This window comes from Catharus ustulatus, chromosome 2, assembly GCF_009819885.2.
Source record: "Catharus ustulatus isolate bCatUst1 chromosome 2, bCatUst1.pri.v2, whole genome shotgun sequence".
Taxonomy (NCBI): Eukaryota; Metazoa; Chordata; class Aves; order Passeriformes; family Turdidae; genus Catharus; species Catharus ustulatus.
In genome coordinates, this window is record NC_046222.1 from 88,988,239 (window position 1) to 89,011,347 (window position 23,109).

Here is a 23,109-nt window from a genome sequence, read left to right on the forward strand (position 1 = left end):
GAACATAATTGAATTTATATGTAGAAGATATCAATCCTCATATGTCCCAAAAAGTAGCAAACAAAATAAACAAAACTTAGATATCTTAGATAAAACATGGTAGGTGTTTATTGAAAATTTTGAAGAGAAAAAAGCAAAATACATGTTTTCAAGGTTGAACAAACAACTGAAGTTGTAACAGCAAAACACTTGTCATTTCATTAATCAAATCTTTATGTCTATCTGACAAAATATATATCAATCTGTTTTAACCATTAACATGGAAACTAATATTTTAAAGGAAATATTAAATGTCCTTGAAAACTATATTAAAATTATTTTCTCATTCATAAGCTGAAAGTGATAGTCACAAAGGTGTTCATTTGTTTGTATGCTGTCAAGATGTTTCTGTGTTTAAACTGATGTAAATTATAATTTCTTTAAGGATCAAAAAAAAAGTAATTTAAGCAAGCAACTGATACATATCCATTTAAAATATAATTTAGAGAAATAGTATTTTATTTTATGTAAAAGTACTTTTTTAGTGTATCTCTTCCTCTCAATGAGGTAATAAACACAAAATTATATTCACCTCCCTGTAAATGGTATTGTAGTAACAAAAACCATGCTTTGCATATAAAATTAAGATAAAACCACACCAATTTCCCTATGCTTTAAAAAGTTAGCTAAAATGGCTGTATTGCAGAATTATCTCAGTAAACTTCTAGTTTTGCCAGCTTTCATCTGTATTTCATTCACTTGCTGGTTTTTTGATCCAGTTAGCTAAATGAAGGCAGAGAGACAGGAAAAGTGTCAGTTTTGTGATAAGTTTGTCTACATAAGGACAGTGTTAGCACAGCAAGGTCAGTCAGGAATGAGGGAAAGACATGAAACAGTCTAGCTAGAAAAACTATGTCAACCACATCTTCACATAGTATGAAGTTTAAATGTCATTGTGACTTAGATTTTAGAGGTTGAAGCATCACAAACTCATTCTAAATGAATCAGAAAAAGCTTTGTACCCATTTTCCCTTTTCAAAAGTCATGAATAATACTTTTTAAAAAGAAAAAAAAATCTTGCTAGATTAATACCTTCAAAGGTTCCTAGAGCAGGGCCTAAGTTGTCAAGAAGAGAAATAAAACTTAAGTGAAATTCTAGTTCCTGAGAAGAGCTAAATACCATTTCAGTAATTAATCAATTAAATAAATAAATAAATAGAATTAGCATGAGTTCCTCTCTATTGTATTTTAAACTGGGGTTTGTCTATATACGTCATCTTTTAATATATTATAAACTTAAGAATGAATTTTCTAGCTAGAATTCCTTTCACTTTGCTAGTATTCAGACACAAATACAAAGGCATTCCAATTTTTAATCCTTTTGACAACTACAAATTTTCTTTAAATATAGTAAACATTACAGAAATATACCAAAGAAACCCAACACATGTGAAAGGAAATTCCAAATTCCTTACCCAAATTCTATCAGAAGAATTAAGTTTAATTTTGAAAACAGAAAAAAACCAAATTTTGGTGACTCAAGTCCTCACAAAACCCCAATCTTTCCATTTTTAGCTTATATCAAACTTGAATTCCATGTACTTCAGATAACTTCTGAACGAAAATCTGTATCCAGCCCTTATGAGTGCAGGTCAGAGAGTGCAATACAATTCCTGGACATTTGAAGCATATCTTTGATGACATAAAGCTCGAGGTGCAAAAGTGACGTCAGGTTAGAGAGAGCAGGATTGCAATGTCTCAGGAAAACATTCATTAGAGGAAGATTTTCTTCTGACGGAATGGCAATGTCACCAACCAAAGGAGCCTGTGATCAGACACCAACTCTTCTTTCAGCGGTTTACACTGTAGCCACACCTGAAAAACAAAAATTGAAAATTCAGTATTCCCACTGTGGGTGTTCTTTGCCAGCTTTTCTGAGGCTGATCTGGGCTACCCAGGCTGGTTTCCACATACAGAGCCACCACTGTCAGGCACCTCTGCGGTGGCAGAAACAATTGTTTGCCAAATTCCCATCTACTTCAGCACTAAATCAGTGGAAAACTGTTCGGGCCTTACCACGTGGTTTGAAACAAAGTTTGTTATTCTTGTAAGCGGTGTAGGCTGCTATTGATCCAACAACCAGCACTACAAAGGCAGTAATTACAGGAGATGTAACTCCAGCTATTAAACCTGAATCTGTGGAAAAAGAAAAAGGGTGAGGTTTTTTTTCTTTCAGAGGCATTTAAATGGTTTGTCTTAAGTATATTATCTGCTAAACTATGCCTTTATCAAATTATGAAAATAGTTTGGTGAAACTATAAAATTAAGCAGATGAATAGAAATTGTGTTATATTACAGCTGATGTGAAAATGTCTTAAAGCCTAATTTATTATATTTGCTACTTTTATGAGGCTATCATTGTTTTAATATTTCATAAAGATCAGAAATCAATTTTAGAATAATGTAAATTATTTACTATACCTGTGTTCCCTCCATGATTGACATAATGCTCCTCGCCTCCTGGAACAGAGGGTGAAGTTTCATCAGGGAAATGTTTGTCATCCTGTTTTGAGGACTAAGACTTCTCAGCAGTGTGACTTGCAAAGGGCAAAAGGGGTGGCCTAGCAAGAGTGCAAGAGAGGAGCTAGCCTTCCACTCCTCACTGACAGCTGTGCTGGCCAACTGTTCACCCTCCTGACACTTCCTTTTTGGGGAGGGATGTTACCATCTAACAGAACCATATGTAACAGGCTACATCAAGCTGATTTCACAGGGATGCCAGTATACTCTTTCTCTTCTCTGCTGCTAGACAAGCACATAATTTATCAGTAGTTTACATCAAGATCTTAGTTTTGGTTCATCTACTTCAGCATGCCTCTTGCTTTTGGACTTTCCTTTCTGAATTCAAAGGGATAAAACCTGCAGGCTTCTAGGAATATACTAGAATGCTGAAAAAAGTTTTGGAATACATTTCAAGTTCTCGCTTCAGACTCAAAATCATGTTTTTTTGTGAAGGATAACTAACCTGAATAAAAATAGAGGAGTCTGGTCCTATACCTTCAGAGAAAAACAGATTACCACTAAAGCAAAACCAACCAACTCCAATTTACAGGAGTTAGGAACACGTTGCAAGGGAAATAGGCAAATGTTACCTGGTGGTAAAGGCTTTCCATCAAGGAGATCTGAGTCATCAAAACCTCCTGCAAGATAAAGATTCCTGTTGCAAAATTATGTACAATGGTAACCCCTTCAGCTCCCTTGTCCACTCCTTTTGTAGTATGCTAGGGAGAGGTGAAGGACCCTTGAAATCCCAGCCTCAACATGGTGGATGGGTCACACCATGAACAGTCTGTGTTCACTTACTGAACAGTCACCTACCAAAATCCACCTGAAAGCTGAAGTACTGACACTGTTGGTGTCTATGTATTCTGTGTCTGTTTTGGGCACTTGTGGGATATGTGGGCTTGCTCTCTCAGTAACACACATCCTTATATAATATGGACATCTTGAGTCCCAGTGATCCCTGAAGCAGAGTCAGGGGTCCTTTCCAGGAATGACTGTCCACAGCACACTACTACAGCCATACCCAAAGTCAGTACAGGTACAAGGTAAAAGGCAGAATAGATATGCCACATTTAATTTACTTAAGCAAGCGTCTGGAACCAAACTCAAAAGCAATACAGGCTGCCCAGCCCTATCTGCTGTATGCCTCAGGGCCATCTCAGATGTGCATCCCAAATTGATTTGAGCACAGGTTTATCCCTGCCCTGTGGCTAGATGTCAAATTTGAACCTTTGCATAGGTCAGTGTATACACACCCAAAATGAAAACACAAACAAGATTAAATGTTAGTCTTGTGCAACTTCAGATGCAGCATCCCCCATTTTGAGCAAACAGAAAAACTTTATGGTATCAACACTAACATTTAGAAAAAAAGCTTTCTCAACTCTGGGTCAGAAACAGTGACTACAAAAGGAATATGTAGGGAAAGGGAGATAAAAGGTATTGCTAGAGAAATAAGAGATTAAATTATTCAAAATGTCTGCTCTGAACAGCTTATGGCACAATTTCTTAAGATCAAGTAGTCTTACCAGAATTACCACCGTAAGTTCCTGGGCGTGGTGGAAGAGGTGGGTATAAAGGTTTTCTTGAGATGTCACCTATTGATAATTAATATTGTTAGATGATTGAACAGGCAGAACTGGGAACTGTAAATAAAAACATTTTATACCTATTTTTAATTTGTCCTCCCATAAATTAATAAAAGGACCTTGTCTGTATTTAAGAAGTTTTAAGCACTGTGTCAGGAAATAGCTGCCAAAACTGACTTGGAAATTAACTGGGAGTATTTTCAAAAGAAGAGAAGAATTCACAAAAAACATTGAGAGAAATTATTGTATGTATATCTGGCAAGTGCTAACATTGTTTAAAGCTGGCAGCTGGGAGGCACAATGTGTCACTGTGGGTGCCAGTGGTGCAGTTATCCAGAGCCAACAGAGAAGCTGGTGTTCTAGGCTGGGCAGGAGGCAACAGGTTATCTCATTGCCATCAGCAGGTATTAATAAGGCCTGCAGATTAGTTTCATCTAACAGATGCCAAATTTATCTAATGCATAATGAATTTTCTGCTCTTGAACTGTGCAAAATGAACTCCGACTCCAGCTTTGCTGTTGTTTAGGACTTTGTGCTAGCATTTTGCCTTAATTTTTTTGCCAAAGGATTAGAAAGAGGTGTATTGGATAGAGCAGGAGATCTGATGAATAAAAGCAGTTTCCAAACCACATTTGCAATCCTGAAGAGCTCGCTCAGGTCAAACCCTGCCAAAGTTAATATCTAGGGTTGCTGTTCTGTGTGTATAGGGTTGGTCTTCTCTTGCCATCCTTTTCTCAACCAATTCAACCACATATTTAACTCATAGCTAGACAGTGAATTTAGCTCTGCATAAATCAAAATTAGGTCACAGAAATAAATAGCAATTTCCCTCCTTAAATCTTTCACCTTCCAAACATGCCAGATGCCCTTTTGCTATGCTTTTTTCTTGCCTAGCTGCTAAATACAATGCTTCTGTTTCTGAGCATCATTTAGGTTCTGATCCAGAATATTATTTAGGTATATGCTTAACTTCAAGTGACTTTAGCCTACAGTCAATGTATTTTAGGTAGAGTTGTAAAGCTTCGCTCAATCAGACTTGCCCACTTAATTATATTCAGTAGAGAAAGAACTTGCTCTCTTCCAGCCCTCTGTGTAATGAACAAAGAGTCACTGTGGCACAAAAGCAGAAAACCACCAATCCCATATTTCTTTTCTATGGTGATGCTGCATTTAGTCTTCTCTAAGCATAAGAAGACATACTGAATGTGATAGCTGGTGAAAAAATAATATCTTCAGAAATACTGATAACAAGATGCATAACTTTAACCTCAAAATGAAGATTAATTAAAAATCTGAACTAAAAATGGAACAAATTAAAAAAATAATGGAAATACAATTTTCCATCCTGGGAATGAAAATATTTGGTTTTGTTAAGATACTTAAGCTATTAATTAATTAATAATTTAGACAATATATTTAACCTATCCTCTCATAAAAGTACTCAATAAAAGCTTGCGGGAATGGAAGAATTTTTACAGGGAGGAATAAATGAAAATATAAAAATGATAATTATCAATAAAATTAGATTCAGCTTTGTAAAATGTGGACTAATAGGTCATTCAAGCAAAGGCATGAAGTGCCACAGGGGAACTTGGAAATTGGAAAACAAAAACAATACGAAAAGTGGCATTCTATAAGACTGAGACATGAGTAAACCAGACCACTGCAGCTGGTTCAGAGGTTCTTGCAATTGGCTGAGAAGTCATTTTTCTTTTGTGTGGCTGTGATTAAAGTGGAATTTTAGGCTTTGATTCAATACTAATTGCATTTTAGGTAACTTCAATATTCTAAAAAACTTTCTACTTCACATCCTTGGTATATCTCTAAACACATGAAATAAAATTCAGTGTACAAATTCCCAACCTCAAGGATTTCATAAGTCTGCACAGCTCAGTAATGTACTGTGAACACTTCCTAGGTCAGGTCTGGGTGTTATGGGAATATCTGGAATTTAACAGCATGTTACAACTTAACACATACAAGACAAGCTTAAGCTGTATTCAGCAGTGCACATCTCTGAAACATTCCTTCCTGAATTTCTAAATTTGCCATCAGCAGAGCTACAAGAAGCTCAAACCTCTCTATCCAGTGTTACCTCTGATTACTAATCTTAGGCAGGCTCATTTTTGGTAGCTGAAGAAACTACAGCCATCACCTTCTTCAAGCTTCTGTCAGAGGTCTCCACCCTGAGCCATCCCAGCTGAATGTTTGCTCTCCCCAGACATGCCTGGGTGCTCTGCCATGGTACAGCAAGTCCCAGCTAACTTCAGCTCATGCCAGGTGGGCAGCTGGAATCTCTCAAAGGTAGCTGGTGACCAGATGCTGTCCCCACGCTGCGTGATGGCCTCAGGCAGAAGGGCTGCATGTACAGGAGTTGTAATAGCTCTCATGACCATAGCACCTCCTGCAGTGTTGAAATCTCTATTTACAAATCAGGCAGAGGTCAGTAAAAGGCTATGAAAGAAAAAAGTCCCCTTGTATTCAAGGAAACAAGGGAGTACTCACCCCCACCAAGAGCATCTCCTAAGTGTAGATCATTGTCTAAAAATGAATAGGAGGAAGATGTAGAAAAATGAGTTACACACAAATCTTGAGGAAAATGAAATGTTATTTTCATTAGAATGTGTACAACTGCATGTTTTACAAGCACCTTTCTAAGTCAGTGCCACAAATTCAAATAACTTATCACACTTTTCTTGAAAACGCTATTAGACTAACATTTTCCCATACACAAATTGACAAATAGCACAGTATTTTCTACTCAAAATACAAAGGTTTTTTCCTGTTCTAAATGATGTCAGAATAAATCTTACAGTTGAATCAAGATCAATACCTCTTTAATATACCTGCAAGTGCAAAAATAAAATTAGCTATGTTACAATATGTAACTGTACCCATTTTAAAAATATACTTAACTATTAGCATTTATGTCTGTGGTTAAAATTGGTATATGTATGTTTGGCTTGAGAAAACTGAATACTCATTTGAAGAACAAATACTAGGAAGAAATACACCTACTTGGGGAGAGATTGAATCAACTAATCTATGTAAGGGTCATGGTGACCCTTGCTTCAGGCAATCATATGTGCCTGTCTGAGGTTGGGAGACAGTCTGTTTTTATTTGCTTGAGCTATAAAGTTTTTAGATGGAATTAAATGTCTGTATGTGAAAGTTACCCAGTAAATCAAGAGGCTGTGACCATTGCCCAGCACCAGACACGTGTCGCTCTGTACCTGGGATGGAATCTTTCCATGCAATAAACAATTTGTCCATGAACTGCAGATGCATAAAGAGGATCTCTGTTTCTAACACCCAGGTGGGAATATGAGTATGTGGGTGGTATTTTAAGGTGTATATGGAATGAGGGTGAGTTCTGAAAGAAATACATTAGATGGATGTTATAACTTCAAGAATCCCATTCTTGATGCTTATTTGTGTGGAATGATACAGTGAATCAGAAGAAAAGGGATAGCAAAACATATCTAAATTTTGGTAACAGTACTTGTTGCCACAGACAATTAGATAGACTCTCAATTAAACAAATGTTTTTTTCATTATACATGTGTCAGAATTCCTGAAACACAGGAAAATCACTTTGCAGAAATCTGTTTTCTTCTGTTCTTTATACCTAGAAGGAGTGGTAAGCTGCTTTTGCATAGTGTCTAGGCTTATTTAGATAACAACTTAGAAATGTTTTGATGTCACTAGGAAATCTGACAGGAAAATAAGCAAATTCATAATACATGACTTAGTTTGTTCTTGTCAGGTGCGGATCCTTCCTGTGTCTGCCCAGCACAGAGCTACATTTCAAAAATACCTTTACCTGTCAAATGTTAACACTGTAAGAAGCAATAAATTGAAAGCTGGATTCAATTTATTTTTGCAATGAAGAATTCAAGTAAAATGCAAGTTTTGCTCTGGAGGGTTCATGTAGAGATTTGTTGCAGAAATGCTAAGGTTGATATGAATGAAATAAAAATGGAAATGCATATGTCTGTTGAGACCAGAAAAAACAGCAAAGTGTTAAAAGAACAGACAATAAAGGTCACTGTTCCCAGCAGTAAAACTGAGGAATGTGTTGCTTCTATCAAAACCACCAGGCTTGTATTCCGATGACAGCCCAGACGAGTTGTCAGTAGAGGAAAAGCAGAAAGGCATTCTAACACCAAAGGCTGCAGCATATCACTGCTTTTCTGACTGTCCACCCAGGAAATAAGTCTGTGCACACAACCTGTGTTCTCCAAACAAGTGAAAAAATGAAAATGGGCAGCAACCTAACCAAGGGTTCAGAGACACTGAAGTGAGAAATATTATGAGGCAAAAGACCTCTCTATAACACCTGATTACTCCTAAAGGATATGAAAGATATGTGGGTTCTACTTGTCATTTCTGATCAAGAAAAACAAGAAAAAGCACAGAGACAGGATAAGGGCTGGCAAGCTTTGCCTCACATTGCACACAATGCTCACCAGACCACCTAAGCACACACATCTTGGTGCTCATGAGCACGTAGGTGTGAGGATATGGCTGAATCAAACAGAATGCAAGAACAGTGTGAGTGGGTAAACATCAACTTTGAGACTTTGTAAATAAATATTGCCTTCCATTAAATTTTGTGATGAATTCTGCTACACTAAGGAGGTGCTTACAAGAGAGCTTCAGCTCAGGCAGAGGTGCATGGGATGCCCAGAGGACACTCCTTGTAATCAGCCTAAGCTGAACAAAAATCTCAGTGAGCCTCACTTCTGAATGGGACATGGAGGAAACCCTGAAATTAAGATGAAGCATTAAGTAGATGTTAGAACATACTTTTGTACCATCTTCCTGCACTTTACAAATCCAATAATTGATTTGTAACACTGTGGGCTTGGGATTTTTAATAAGTTTTAATTGTTTTTTAAACTTTCTGCAGTCCTCTGTAGTGCTGGAGGAGACTCTGAAATAGTCTGGAAAAACATGGTGTTCTTCGTGCCCAAAAATTAGTGAAGTGGATTTGATTAGGGCAGATATTAATCTGATGTTCATATCTCTAACAGATTTAGGAGTCCCTAAAAATAAAAATTCCTTTCATCTGACTGAGGCAGTTTCAGTGCAGATATTGGCACCCTAAGCTACCTTTAAACATGACCAAGGATAAAGTATTTTAGGGCACAATTCAAATAACTTGAAATGTTTACATTAGGATGGGAACAAATCCACATTTAGTGAAATGTTTTAAAATAGACAGACACTTCTAATCTAGGCCAGACAAAAATTTTGTTTGCCAAATGAAGTGGGAAGGAAGAATTCAGCCATTAAAGTATACAATAGCTACCACTTTCACAAAATACTTCCCTGTTTGTTCAAAGAGGGAGCCAGAGAATTGTGTGAAAAATGTAACTTTCATGCACCTAAAATCTTATAGCAAAGTTTGTCCAGGGAAAACCTAAAGTTGTTGGGGTTTTTTATCCAGCAGTTTCCAAGCTTTTTTTATTTTGATAGAAAGTTATTCCAGTGCAGTTTAGGTGAAAAAAAATTCTATGTTGCCATAAATTGTTTCATTAAAAATGCAATTTTGTTCTTGTTTGGAATTTGGATTTTCTTTGAAATTTTTTGTTTGGCAATCTCAGGACTACAGCTCTCCCCTGTTCAGAGCCTTTTTTCCTGATACAGGTGGCTGTAGTAATCAATACTAGATAATCTGAATCAAATGCATGGTGAGAGTAAAGAGTAACCCCAACTTTGTTCTGATTATTTTCCAAATCTGCTATCGAGCATCATGAATAAATATATAAAAAAGTAAAGAAAATAATAATAAAAAAGTAGAGGAACAGTTAGACGTTTTTAGCAACAGCCACCTATTGTTATACTCCCCAGGGAGTTCAGAACACTGCACAAAAGAGAGAAGAAAGTCTTCAGGAAATAAAATACAGTAATTTCACGAATACAAGCCGCACCAATTTGACTAAGATTTTGCTCCTAAACCGGAAATGCGGCTAATACTCAGGAGCGGCTAATATGTGAATAATTTTCTGACATTTACAACCTCAGAAGTGCAGCCAGAGTGCCGAGCAAAGTTGGCATTTTGCGATTGTTACAAATTGCTACTCTGTTGCACCGCGGGTGGAGCCTGGCTGCCTGCAGGCAGCACGGGGGGCAGGGAGAGAGGACGGAGAGCTCTTTCCTTCCCTCCTGTACCACAGCCCGGGGGAGAGACGGGGGGCCCTGCACCGCCATTGCCGCGGCCCGGGGAGGAGAGGGGAGACCCGGGCCGCCACTGCCGCGGCTCTGGGAGGCGGCAGGGGGCTCCGTCCCTGCCTGCCACCACAGGGCAGCGCCGGGCCACGGTGACCGAGCCCAGTGGCAGTGGCGGCTGGCCCCCAGTGGCCCCGCCGAGCGGCAGCGCCGGGCTGGGCCACCCAGCCCCGTCAGCAGCCCCTAGCGGGCCGAGCCTGCACAGCCTTAGCCGAGCCAGTAAACCCCGCTCTGCCGCGGTTCTGTTAGTATTTGGCAACTTTGTTGCACGCGGGTCCTCGCTGCGAACGACAGAGCGGCTTATATTCAGGTGCGGCTTATTTATGGACAAAAAACGAAATATTTGCCAACACCCAGAGATGCGGCTTATACTCAGTGCGGCTTGTATTCGTGAATTTACTGTGCTATCACTGGCCAGTCATGCTTGAGTGCCTTACTGAAAGCAGTAAAGACATGTTACTGGTAATTGTCACAACAGCAGATTTTACTTTAAGACAGCTGTTATTCACAAATTATCTCAGCTAAAGCACAGCAGAAAATATGATAAAGAACCTCGTATGAAAGTTTCTTGCATATACAAAATCATTTTCATGACCCATTATATTTATTACTCACTGAACACAGGTCTTGTTGGTCTTCTGATCACTGTAGGCTTCCTGGTAATTATGTCATCTGTTGAACACAATAGCATGCCAATGAACATTAACAGCTCTAACTTAACAAAAGCAGGTATCTGCAAATGTAGAGAGCCGCTTTCAATAATCTTTTATGTGTCACAGCAGAAGCCAAAAATTAAGCAATGTGTTTTCAAAGCTATTTTTTTGTTTGTTTTAAAGAAGATTTTCATTTCATGATAGAAACATTGAAATCTAGCATTCTCCAGTTCTGTGGTTTTTTAACATAAGTAGTAGCCATTTCATATTCCACTCCTCAAGGAAAAAGTCTTAAGATTTATTATTAATTGTAAATGCCATAGTAAAATAAGGATAGAAAATTTACATACCAGGGTGATCAAGGGCATCAGCTAAATCAAAATCACCTTGACCTAGAAGGAATGTGACAGAAGACACCACATCAGCAGGCAAGTTTCCACGACCTCCAGACCTGAGGGCTCTGTAGAGAGCCAGAACATCAGTAAGAGGCAAAAGAAAGACCCAATCAAACAGCACAGGCTGTCAGATATTATCCCTGCACAGAGCAGTCCTGAATGACTGTGGGAGAGGGGCTCATTTAACTCAAGGAAGTTATTTGTTCAGGTAGGCCAAAGAGAAGCTGCTCTCTCATGTCATCATATTCACCTCCTGCAAACACCCCTGTGCAGAACACAGGTTGCCAGTGAGAGGGCACAGGACTATTGCCAGGAGGCAGCTAAAAGTAGCATTCAGAATAGTACTTGTGAACCAAAATCATTAGGTGAGAATTTTTAACATCTTAATTATTATTTCACTGGCTCAGCTTAGCAAGCAACTTTGCTGTCAAGCCTGCCTTGTGATCGCTTGCAACACAAATCAGCTTTTTTTTTTAAATTCTTACTGTAACATGGGCCATAAGTAAAATATACTAAGATGTGTTTACCTGATTTAGTTTCCTCTGTAAATTAAAAAGCCTGAAAAGGGGAAAAAAAATTCTTCCTGTTCTCTATTAGGTGACAGCAATGTCTTTGAATGTCACAGCAGAGTAATTAGTATCTGTACTCTTGAAGTTAGCAGGCAAAGAAAACTGGAAAATATTTTGAATGTATAAAATGAAGTAGATGCCTTTGAACTGAACACACACAGTTATTCATGTGAGTTTTACTTTCAACTCCACAATCTGCCACTTTCCTTGTAATACACAGGCTTCATGAAACACCTGTTTGCAGAACATGTATCCTCTGGTTTTCATCCAGAGTGATGCATCATCCTTGTGTTTGCATTCCAAATATAAGATCAGCCTACACAAACCCACAAAAAGTCATGCTATGACTTCCCTAAACAGAAATGCATTACTGTGCTCTATCTAGGATGCCTCAAGCTGCACTTGATCTGCATATGTTTATTATCCCTTGTAAAAGGCTTAATACCTAACTGCTCATTGAGGAGTTTTCCTTGGCAAGTCTTGAACACTTCCCAGCAAGAAAAGCGTCACTGTTCAAGGGAAGAAGCTGAGGAACAAAGAGAGGCTGTCAGAGGTTTGTCAGCACAGCAGTGCTCAGGTTCAGGTCAGCTCCTTCATCTTGACAGGTCCTGTACATCTCCACAGCATTCTCCTCATTAATCACTGTTCTTTAATAATAGCTCTTGCCTGTGTCAAAGAGCTTCCAGAAAGATTAATTATCAATGGTGAAACACTGTGTGATCCTCAAACAACAGTGTAGGATATATAAAGTAGAAATGTTTTGATTCCCACGAGGATTTTAATCTAAGTCTGTGAACGTAATTATAGATAGGGTCTGATGGAAGAGATAAAACAAGGTTGGAATGCAAAGTAGGAACGGCTTCTAAAGCAAAACTGTCCCAATAAAATATTAAGAGGAATATGTTTGGTAGGTAAAAACAGGTAACAGCATAAGACTTTCCCAGTAATGTTAGCAGAGTGGCAGGTTCTCTCTTTATTATTTGATTTGCTCTTGGAGTGTTGCCTCATCTGGCCACCTCTCCCTCCTCTGCCCTGGCTCCTCAGCCAACATTGCCAGGCTCAGTAACTTTTGGATTGGGTCTTCAGGTGGGTAATATTAATGGAATGAGAGAACCACAGAATGGTTTGTGTTGGAAAGATCCTCACAGACCATATATTTCCCACTGTCACTCCCCAGGGCAGGAACACTAGACCAGATTGTTCAGTGACCTATTCAACCCTGAGCATTTCCAGGGATGGGGTATCCACAACTTTTCTGGAACAACCTGTTCCAGTGCCTCTCCAAACTTACAGTAAAAAAACAAGTTTTCCAAATATCTAATTTAAAACTACTCTCTTTCAATTTAAAGCCATTTTAAAGCAATAATCTAAGACTCTGACAGGCTGGAGTTTTTTAATGTGAACCCATTAAATACATAAATATATAAAATAAAGAAGTGCTTCATCAGAAGACATTTTCTGCTTGAGCCCTGAGTGCACCACCAGCCCTTACTGGCCCCAAGCTTCTGCCCATGGGCTGTCACCCAGCCATGGAACCCTTTGATCTTGATTCAGACATGCTACACACAGGCAGACATCCTGGCATTGCCTTGAGTTATATGGTCAAATTTTATTTTTATGAAGCATTTCTTCAGTGCCAGCAGTACAAGCAACTTAAGCTTGACAGTGCTTTGATTTTTTCCTCTGGTAAAATACTTATTTGATCAGCATCCTGAGTACTGTAGGAAGCTGGCTGACCTGAACCCCATTGCCTCAGGGTACCACCATCATCAATGGCCAAAACCATTTCTTGTTGGAGTGAGTCATCAGGAATAATTTTGTAACCATAATCAGAATAAGAGTCACAAGAAATAATTCTGTAATACCAAAGAGCTGTTGGCCAAACCAGCTTCTTTGTTACAGGACATGACATGCAGGAACTAAAAATATGGAAAGCAGCTACTGAGGTCCTACTGCTGTAAAAAGAACGTGAAAAAATTGTCTTGTGAAGGAAGACTGTGGAAATCTTTCAGGTAGAATATTTCTTTGAAGTTAGGGAAAAATAAAAATAGAAGGTGGAATCTAATTAGATTATGAAATTCAAGGAAGATGATTCTGACGCTTTCAATTGCATGAGAACTAACGCAAAACAACAGACTGAAACAGCCACTGACACCTGCCCTTCTTCTGGGCAATGCCAGTGTTTCCCTCTCCTATTGTATGTCTGTTCTGCTATGGAAAAAGTGTGAAAAGGCAAAAGGTATTGTTTTGAGACTTCAAGGGAGAAAAAGAAGAAAGCTACAGAAATTTTAAGAAGAGGAAAAAGAAGACTGATATCTCCTGCAGGAATTATTCAGATTATTATTTTTTAAAAATTATTTGTGATGGTAAACCAAGCAATAAAAAGAAAAAGGATACCAACACAAAATGACTACCTGGGAGTAAGACAGGAATTCACAGTGAAATCTCTTTGACTATATAATCATGAATCTTGACAGATGGGCAGTTTGTCTATGCAGCGTGATAAATTATATTAGAATAAACCAAAAGACTACTTGGACCTTGATGCCAACTTCCTCTGCTAATAACATCAAATGACCACAAGGAGTAAGAGACTGTGGAGCAGAATTTTAAATGCTCATTGCCATTCCCGAGACTGTAACGCCTAGATAGTTTTAAGAATCTAATTTAAGGAGGATAACAGTTGGTTAAATAGTTGAACAGCTCGGACTTTATCCGCACCATGGTTGGTCTAAAAACAAAACCACATTAGAGTCTCAGAAAATATTTAGCTCAATAGGAGCTGCAGTCACTTCAGAAAACTATGAAAATAAATGACAAGAGAAGTAAATTAGTGAAGCTCTCCACAGAACAAAAATACTAAAATAAATTCATTACCCACATAATATTTTAAATTTTTTTATCAGCGTCCATAATAGAAAGAGTTGGAATATACTGATGATAATGAGAATGAAAGAAATTTTAGTGGGCCAGAAAGAGCTTTGTACCACTGGGGTTTTTTAATTGGCTGGGTATTTGTGTTTGTTGCTGTCGGCTTTGTTGTTTGTTTGTTTTAATCTGGATAAAGTTGTGAAGAGATTTAGCTGTGCAGGTGGTATTATCTGAGAGTTATCTCTGCCATCACTGCTTTTTAGCTGGTATGCTGTTTTCTTGGCATTACTTCTAACCTTTGTTCTGGGAGTATCCCTGTTTTGACAAAGAAATAGAATGACTGTAATAATTTATTTTGTGGGTGGTCCTCGATGACTCATAACAGAAAATTTGAGAAAAATGCTTGCAAAGTCATGTCCTCAAGCACATCTGCATTTAGTGTTCACAAATCCTGAATATTAGTTTTCTGAAAATGTGACCCAAATATCCAGTCACTAAAATGTAGACAGTAGCATCTTTTGCCTATGGTTTAATTTGTTATCTAATCGTTGCATGGGTCCACCACCTTTTAACCACGTATCTGTTTGATCACAAGGGTCTGAGGTCCTACAGCTTTTGAGTTGCATTTGTGAGGAACAAGGCTGGATTCTACAGGTGAGTGTTACCAGTTTGTCATGACAACAGCAGTCAAGTTTTCTGACAGAAGACTACCAGAAGACTACACTCTGCAATTTTCAATCTCCACATGAACACAGCTTGTGGCCCTTAAAATGATGCAGATTTAAATAAGGCAGCAATGAATATTCCTAAGTAAGGATCAGGTTATGTGACAAATGAGATTAACTTTTCAGGCTTTTAATATGCATAGTCTAGTATTAAAAAAGAGGCTAAAATCCATGAGAAAACGTGTTTGTATGTGTTTCTGGACACACAACTAAAATGCATATAAGTACATGTGTGTTAGATAAATAATTTTTTCATTAAGATGATTAATTGTCTTTGGGTGTGTTGGGATGAGATTACCTGTGTGACAAATACATTAGAAGAAACTAACTTCTAATTCTGAGCAAGATAGAAAGGGAGAATAAAAATCTGATTTTTCAGTATTTAAAGACTTGAGCAAGTATGATTTCTTTGGTGCAATTAAATAGGAATTGTTTTGTGAATACAATAGGCTTAAAACATTATGAAGCTGGCGGAGACTAAGTCTGTTTTTAAGTCTGTGACTTAAAAATGAGAACAAAAATTTTCTAAAAGGGAACAATATGTTACCAAAATCACTCATGAGACTCATTTTATTTTTAGCTGAAATTTTAAGTGCTTCTTTGCACAGACCATTTCTGATTATGATACAATCAAGAAACCTATCTGCTCCATAATGAGAAAGTAGCGTGTATTGTTCCATGTATGGGACTTGGAATATACCCGTGTACTGGTCCAAATTTATTCAGGAAGCAATTACAGTTGTTTAAAGGAAATTACTCATTTCTGGGAGAACACAAAGCTTTACACCCCAGAGTGGACACTGTGGACAAAATCTCAATGAGTAGGTACTGTTTCTTTCATGTAATAGCCTCATGATCCATATTTCCTGATGATGTTACTGTAGCTTGTTTTTCCTTCAAGGACCTTCAGTTTCATAAACAATGATTGCCATTACAAGCCCTTGATGCTGGGGTGGAAAATGAGTATGCTTTAAAATCTATAATTAAAATCCAAGGTCCAGTATATAGACCACAACATGTGGACCTGATTATTGGCTTCATATTTTTTGCTAGGCCACTTCTGGTTTTAGTTTAAATGCAAGGGAAATGAAAGGGACTCTTCTGCTTATTCATACAAGAACACATTTAAATAATTACCAGCAACTAAGATGCACTAATAAAGTAGCAGTGGCAGTACAGCTTTAGCTCTGTACAACATAGTCTCACCAAACACAAGAAAATCCTTTAGTTCTATATTTGCCTTGCTGTTCAAAGGTAACTGATGTTCTTTACAATCTGATATGTCCTAAATACATAAAATAAAACACTAGATACCATTTTCTGTATCTTGCATCAGAGTGAGTGCAGAAGAAGATGATGTGTGCTGTAAAATTGCAGGCAGAGCAAAAGAATTGGGATCTCCCATGAAGGAACAACATACATGTCCTGTGGACCCTATTCAGATTTTCAGCTTTGTGTCATGAGGCAGAAGAACTTAGCCCATGGTCTGGGCCCTTCATCCAGAGCTTCTGTCTGTCCCTACAGGTTCATGAAGCCACCAGCGCTTTTCAGCCATTTGGCCTGAGAGTCTCAGGCTTAATGATGGCCACATTACATGAGAATTCTACTCAAACAAGAGAGCCTGCATGAGTATGCCTACTGAAATCCTTAGTGTGGCACAGGCAACAGCTGTGTTGGGCTCTCAAAGTGATCACTCACTTCCTAAGTACCAGTTAGCTAATCCCCGCTTTCTCCAGTGAGCAGCTTGGAGACAACAGAGAGAACTGAATATAGGTAGTGAGGGAGATGCCAGGCTTTGCTGTTTCTCTTGCTCACAGAGTGTTTTAACGTTCCTCTTCCCACTTTCATCCCAGGTACACCAGTAAAACGCACACAAAACAGCTCTTCACCTTCAATTATGGATAGCCCCTGGTTCCTTCACCACTGGTGTAATTAGACCAGGGATGTAAGGAAGGACTTCAACTTGCTTGCTAGTATTAGTGCCTACTCTGGCCTTTTTATTTTTTTTTTCTGTAGCACTGTTGCCCTTTGAAAATATATTGTTGTGATTTAACTTTTACACAAATTCTACATAAATAGAATTTAAAATCTATTGGTAGCAGGCAAAGGCTATTCAGTGGAAATGGGACTGTTATATTTTCATAACCCATTCAAGATGTAAGCATTTTTAGTATTTTCCCATAGTGCTCATAGATATCAGCCTTTGGAAAGGAAGGAAGACTCTAATCAAATTAAAATGAATCTCTCTCCTCCTACTATGAGGCAAAATGCCACAGAATTTTTTTTTTATTGATTTATAATCTTGAAAGGATTCCGACATTTATTTGTTATTTATTGCCCTCAATGGGATGGAAAAGGTTTGACAACTAATGGTGCAAATAAATTAATAATACATACTCAGGCAGGTTGGCCACTGCTGCCAGGCTTGTAACATGGCAGCAATGTTTGAAAAGTGAACCTGAGGAGCTGAGTAACTACACCAGTTGTTTTCTCTTCCCAAACTCTGATGTTGCAACAGTTCTGCCCTTGTTAGTTCTTCAAGCAGTGAAGGTATGAGGATTTTTCAAACTGCAATCATACCCTTAGCTGATAGCAGTGATGTGCCTATGGATAATCACGGTTCAGGTCTTGGGAGAGAAATAGTTTTGGCAGCTAGCACAAGAAAATTTGTTGCCTCCTGGATCCGTAAGTGCTTCAGGATGTCCACAGGGACCTCACACAGAGCAGCAGTGAGGACTGCAGATACATGGAGCAGTATAAAGAAAAACAGGACTGCATTTGTCATCTCTCCTGTTGTCTTTTAACTCCAGTGAAAACTACACTTTTCATAGAACTAAGTTACATAGGGCCTCAAATTCAAACAGGTCTATAATTTTCTTCTCATAAAGTGCACAGCTGATTAACTGAGACTACAACTAATTTTGAGTCAAAAAACTTTGCAAGCCTTAGCTGAACAAAGGTGCATGGTTCACTGACTAGCAATAAATGCTGTTCCCTTTATCTATGTAGCATTCAATACCTGGTGGAGTAAATGTAAACCATCTCAGACATGTCAGTCTTTGCACTGTCTTTGTTACTGGCTAAACATGTGATCTATCAGCCAGCATTAAAGACCATGGATATATAAGTTATGTTGGGAACCTGAGGAGCATTCTGAGTGAGAGTCTCAGTTGCCTTCCATGTACATACAGGAGAGAGCCCCCAGGTTGCACAGCTTCCCCACTGCAGGTGTGCACACAGGCTTGTGGCCCAGATGGGACCTATGTTTCAAACAGATGCATGATCTCAGTTACTGGGGAGCAACCTGAGTTGTCTGAGCCCACCTTAAATGGGCAGCGGAGACACAGCCACACCTGAATTACCAGAGATCAGCCAAGCTGCAGATGAGGGATGTCACTGTGAAATTCAGTGGAAGAAGTTTCTGTGGCATTTATTTTATTTGGATTGGGCTAAAAGCCTCACAGACAATTATTTGTTGAAGCTCAAATACATAAGTCTTCATGTAACCTACCTAAGTCTGGAAATTCCAAAAGCCAGAGTGAAGCTAAAAATGGAATACTGTAGTGAGCATGTATGTTTCTGAACTGTGCCAGATTTCACTTTCCTTGTGCAATATGGTTCTTGGTTCTGTCTAGCCAAGTAACTCAGTATAGTAGGATATAAAGGAAATGCTGGATGGTAAGAGGAATGATGTCATCTGGTCTGGCTGTGATGGTCCAGTAGTTTATAGATGCTATCACAAAGGATTACAATTTAGAGAAGAATTTAGCTGCCTATAAAAGGGTGAATCATGCCATAGACATTCCTTTCATAAGAATTTAGACCAGTTTTTCACCAGCATGGTCAAGCCTTTGTTGTATCATGTCTTGACTGGGACTGAGAAGAAGTTCTTGTAAATATCCCATGAAACATGGTGGATATTTTGATGATAAAACTCAGTAGCTGTTACCACTAAATTAAAATAATTAAGTTTGCTTGTCAAAGTGGATTAAATAGTTACCAGACTGATTAAATAGTTTTCCTAAGACTGTGCCCAAAGCCCACTGCAACTTCCAGTAATGACTTTTCCCCCAAAGCAGAGCCTGAATTGGCTCTAAATTAACACATGCATAAATGAAGAACGATTAGGCTGACTACCCTTGTAATTAAAGTATAGAGTATATGCAAATTTGCTTGCTCATGCTCAGATTGTCTGAGTAAAACTATTCAACATATGACAGTTACAGAACAAGAAAGTCTGCATGCCAAGAGGTGAGAGACTGCATGAATCATCACTGCTCACAACACAGCATGCAGGCCAGAACAGCCCTACTGCTCTGCTCTTTCTATGCCCTGCTAATTGCTGAAGACCTCTAAATAATTCCTCATTTCTTAAAGTCAAACCATTGAACTATATTAAGACATGGTGTTTTTCATGGCCCATCACTGCAAGTTCTCCTAGGGACTTGGTTTAAATTAGGGGAGGTGGGAGGATCATCAGCAGCTGCTATTTTGCAACTTGTGATTAACCATTGATTTCTTCTTGCAGCCAATATTGTACTAAAAGTTTCTGCAGCATTACTAATATACAAAAAAGAGAAGATTACAAGTACATTACATGGCAGATGCAAACAAAGTTAATTCTATTTTATTTGACCTCAAGAAAAATTCAGAAGAATATTTTAATGAAAGAAATTTTGTTTGAATATAGCAAAATAGCTCAGTATGAAAAGGCTACATCTTCCCTATTGCAATTCATTAATCAAAACTATATGTACCAAATGTATTCAAGTCTTAATTAGTCTTGCATGAAAAAGTATCCTTGTGTGTGGAATACACTTACTAAGGTTAACAAACTTTCAGTTTTTAATTATTAAAGCATATGCACCAATATAAAAACATGAACACCTTTAAACTTAATAAGAATTTGTTTTCACAATAAAACTCATAAGTTGCAAAATATCAATAACCAAGAAAATCTTTAAAACAGAAAGTCATTATTTGACTAAGGATCTCTTTGGAAAGTGTAAATTCCCCTGGAAGGTCTCATTTTACAGCTTGCATCTTAAAAAGTTTATACTTGAGCCTAAGATAGTGAATCATTTTAGGGATTCAACACTAGTGAGAAAATAAGAAATTATAATAAACAAACTTCAACTAGCATAGCCATTATGAATAATTATCCAGGAGACTGGATCTCTTTAGAAACTGGTGAAGTACATATAAACACTTTTGAATGCTTCTCATGAAACAGCAGCTACATTAAAAAAAAAAAAGCTAGCAAGCATTTCCAAATAAAAAAGCATCTCCCTTTTATGGGGGGGTGGGAGCTTAGGTTTTATGGTTTGGGTTTTTTTTTTTTTTTCCATTTTTAATAATCTAGCCTTTGAAATAAGCCAAGGTAAAGGTGACTTACCTCTTACATGGACTAGAAGGAAGCCAAGGCACAAAAGAAAAATACTTCTGAATTTCTCCATGCTCTTCTATACAGTGCCTTGATTGCACCAGTTGTTTTTTCCAAGCAATGAAGTTGTTACTGCAGTGACAAGGTTTGAGGAAGACACAGCTCTGTCCAGAGAAGTGTCTCACCACCACACCCAAGCTCTGCAAAGAGAGAAAAACTTTTTTGCACACAAGGCAAATAGAAAAAGCAAGCAACCCTACTAGAGCCAAGCGGTGAGCAGCAAAATGGGTACCACCTGTGCTCCAAGAAACTTATTTATCACCCAGGCAGGAAGCACGGAGAGCTGGGGAAGCAGTGGCAGCACCCAATGAGGAGGGTGCCCGAACACTCTGGATCCACCTCCTTCCCAGAGGGGAAAACCAACCTGTTTGGCATCCTCACCTGCAAAGTAGGGTGTGGTGCTGTGGGAGCTCAAGTAGCTTGTAAGAGGAGACTGTCCTTCTCTGAAGCGTGCTTGAAAGAATCACTCAGACATACTCTATCCTCAAAGCAGCACTTCCCTGCTTGTTTCTTGGCTCAGCAATAACAGCTTATAAAAGCAATCCCGTCAGCCTTACCCCCTCATATGGGCCACCAAATTAAGGAAGCAGATGGAGGTTGGGAATACACTTTGCAGCTACAGAGGGATGACAAAAAACCCCCAGTTTTATAAATTTTAAGTGTGATGTTGGACTACTGAACTGAAGCATTGTCTGCTTCCCAGTGGATGCCTATCTTCACAGGCAAACATTGCCCATCATGAGTGTTTCTGTTGATCTAGTTAGGTTTTTAAAAAAATCTAAATATCCATGCATATCCTACATGGGGAGAGATGTCAGATAGTGCTGACTGTGATGGTACAAAGCTTTAGAAAATGAAAAAAAAAGTCATGCATTTTTCTGTACATGGACATATTTTTAAATTACTGATGTGATTTAAATCCACTTTTGTCATAGCATCATAGCTATCTCATGCATCTCTCTAGCAAGCACACATGCCTACAGTCTTGTCCTTTGAACTGGATTGCAGCCATCTCCCTGGTGTCCAGTACCAGCAGGGTGACTGCTGTGCATCCTCCCTGTTGCTGGGGAATAAGCTGCAGGGAGTTTTGTCAGAGGTGTTTTGTCTGGGGCAGCAAATAGCTCAGGACTCTGCTACCATGAGTGGCCAGTCTGAGCACTCTGGTGATTACTGGGTGATTCAGTCTGAGGTGGGGCACAGGCTGCCCCCAACTGCATTTCTGTTGAGTTACCCAGAACATACAACTGAACTCGTACTTTTATGCTAACTACAAAAAACAGATGGAACAACATAAGATGGACTCATAGAACTTGGTGGTACTGGATCCTAAAGAAGCTTGATGCTCAATTAGGTCAACTCCCTCCCTCTCCCCTGCCCAGATGTGAAACAGCAGAATGGCATATAAAGGTCTGGCTTATATAGAAGTTCTAAAGTTCAGTTTGGGTATCCTCATTCTCCATGTCAGGGCCAATTGCTCATTCTCAGAACAGTTAAGGACATTTAGGCTGAAGATGTGACTTTTTCAGCCAGTTAAAACAAGAACTATACTATGAAATGAGCAATCCCAATAAATCCACTGGTTTTTATTTTCCAGAATGCCAAAAGCAGGCTCACATGTGCTGATCTTCATACAAGAGATGAACTTGCCTGAAGGGAACAGGAATGTTGGCAAAGGTTAGGTATGTGTGCCAGGCAGGTCCCAACAGCTTACACACGTTCAGTAGCTTTACTTCAAAATAGTTGTTCCTGCAAATAAAGTCTTCCCAAAATGCATCATCTCACCTCCCTGCTGATACAACTTCACTGTGAAATTGAACATTCTCAGATAAAGTTTGAAGATTATGCATATCTTGTTCAGTTCTTCTGAAGCCAGCTATTGCCCTATCTAGCTAAATAATAATATGAAAGTGTGTGGCACTGGAAGGAGTGGATCTAGTGTAGGAGTCAGGATGTCTTGAATGCTTATCCCTCTCCTGTTCTTGGGAGTATTGCAGGAACTTAATCTTGGTGCTGTCAAAAACGTGCAACAGCTTGTTGGTGATACAATTTCTTGATGACAGAAGAATACAAATACTACATACTAGCTAAA

At 38.6% G+C, this 23,109-nt stretch overlaps 1 protein-coding gene across 1 annotated transcript; it reads right to left on the reverse strand.

Moving 5' to 3' along the window:
* Positions 1–1,540: 1,540 nt before the first annotated feature.
* On the reverse strand, positions 1,541–21,052 carry XG (Xg glycoprotein (Xg blood group)). Its single transcript, XM_033052693.1, has 9 exons — positions 20,973–21,052; positions 11,368–11,409; positions 10,980–11,036; positions 6,636–6,671; positions 4,071–4,139; positions 3,132–3,179; positions 2,461–2,499; positions 2,056–2,175; positions 1,541–1,854 (listed from the first exon to the last, which is right to left on the reverse strand). The coding sequence occupies exons 1-9, from the start codon at positions 21,031–21,033 to the stop codon at positions 1,838–1,840; spliced, it is 489 nt and encodes a 162-aa protein (XP_032908584.1). The 5' UTR covers positions 21,034–21,052; the 3' UTR covers positions 1,541–1,837.
* Positions 21,053–23,109: the final 2,057 nt, after the last annotated feature.

What these genes read in the sequence shown, in the direction of transcription:
- XG (XM_033052693.1), bottom strand. Translation starts at nt 21,033, where the DNA reads ATGGAGAAATTCAGAAGTATTTTTCTTTTGTGCCTTGGCTTCCTTCTA. An exon ending in AGGAGATGCTCTTGGTGGGG is followed by an intron (nt 4,140 to 6,635) that starts GTGAGTACTCCC and finishes AATTATCAATAG; the next exon opens with GTGACATCTCAAGAAAACCT. An exon ending in TGGAAAGCCTTTACCACCAG is followed by an intron (nt 2,500 to 3,131) that starts GTAACATTTGCC and finishes CCTCTGTTCCAG; the next exon opens with GAGGCGAGGAGCATTATGTC.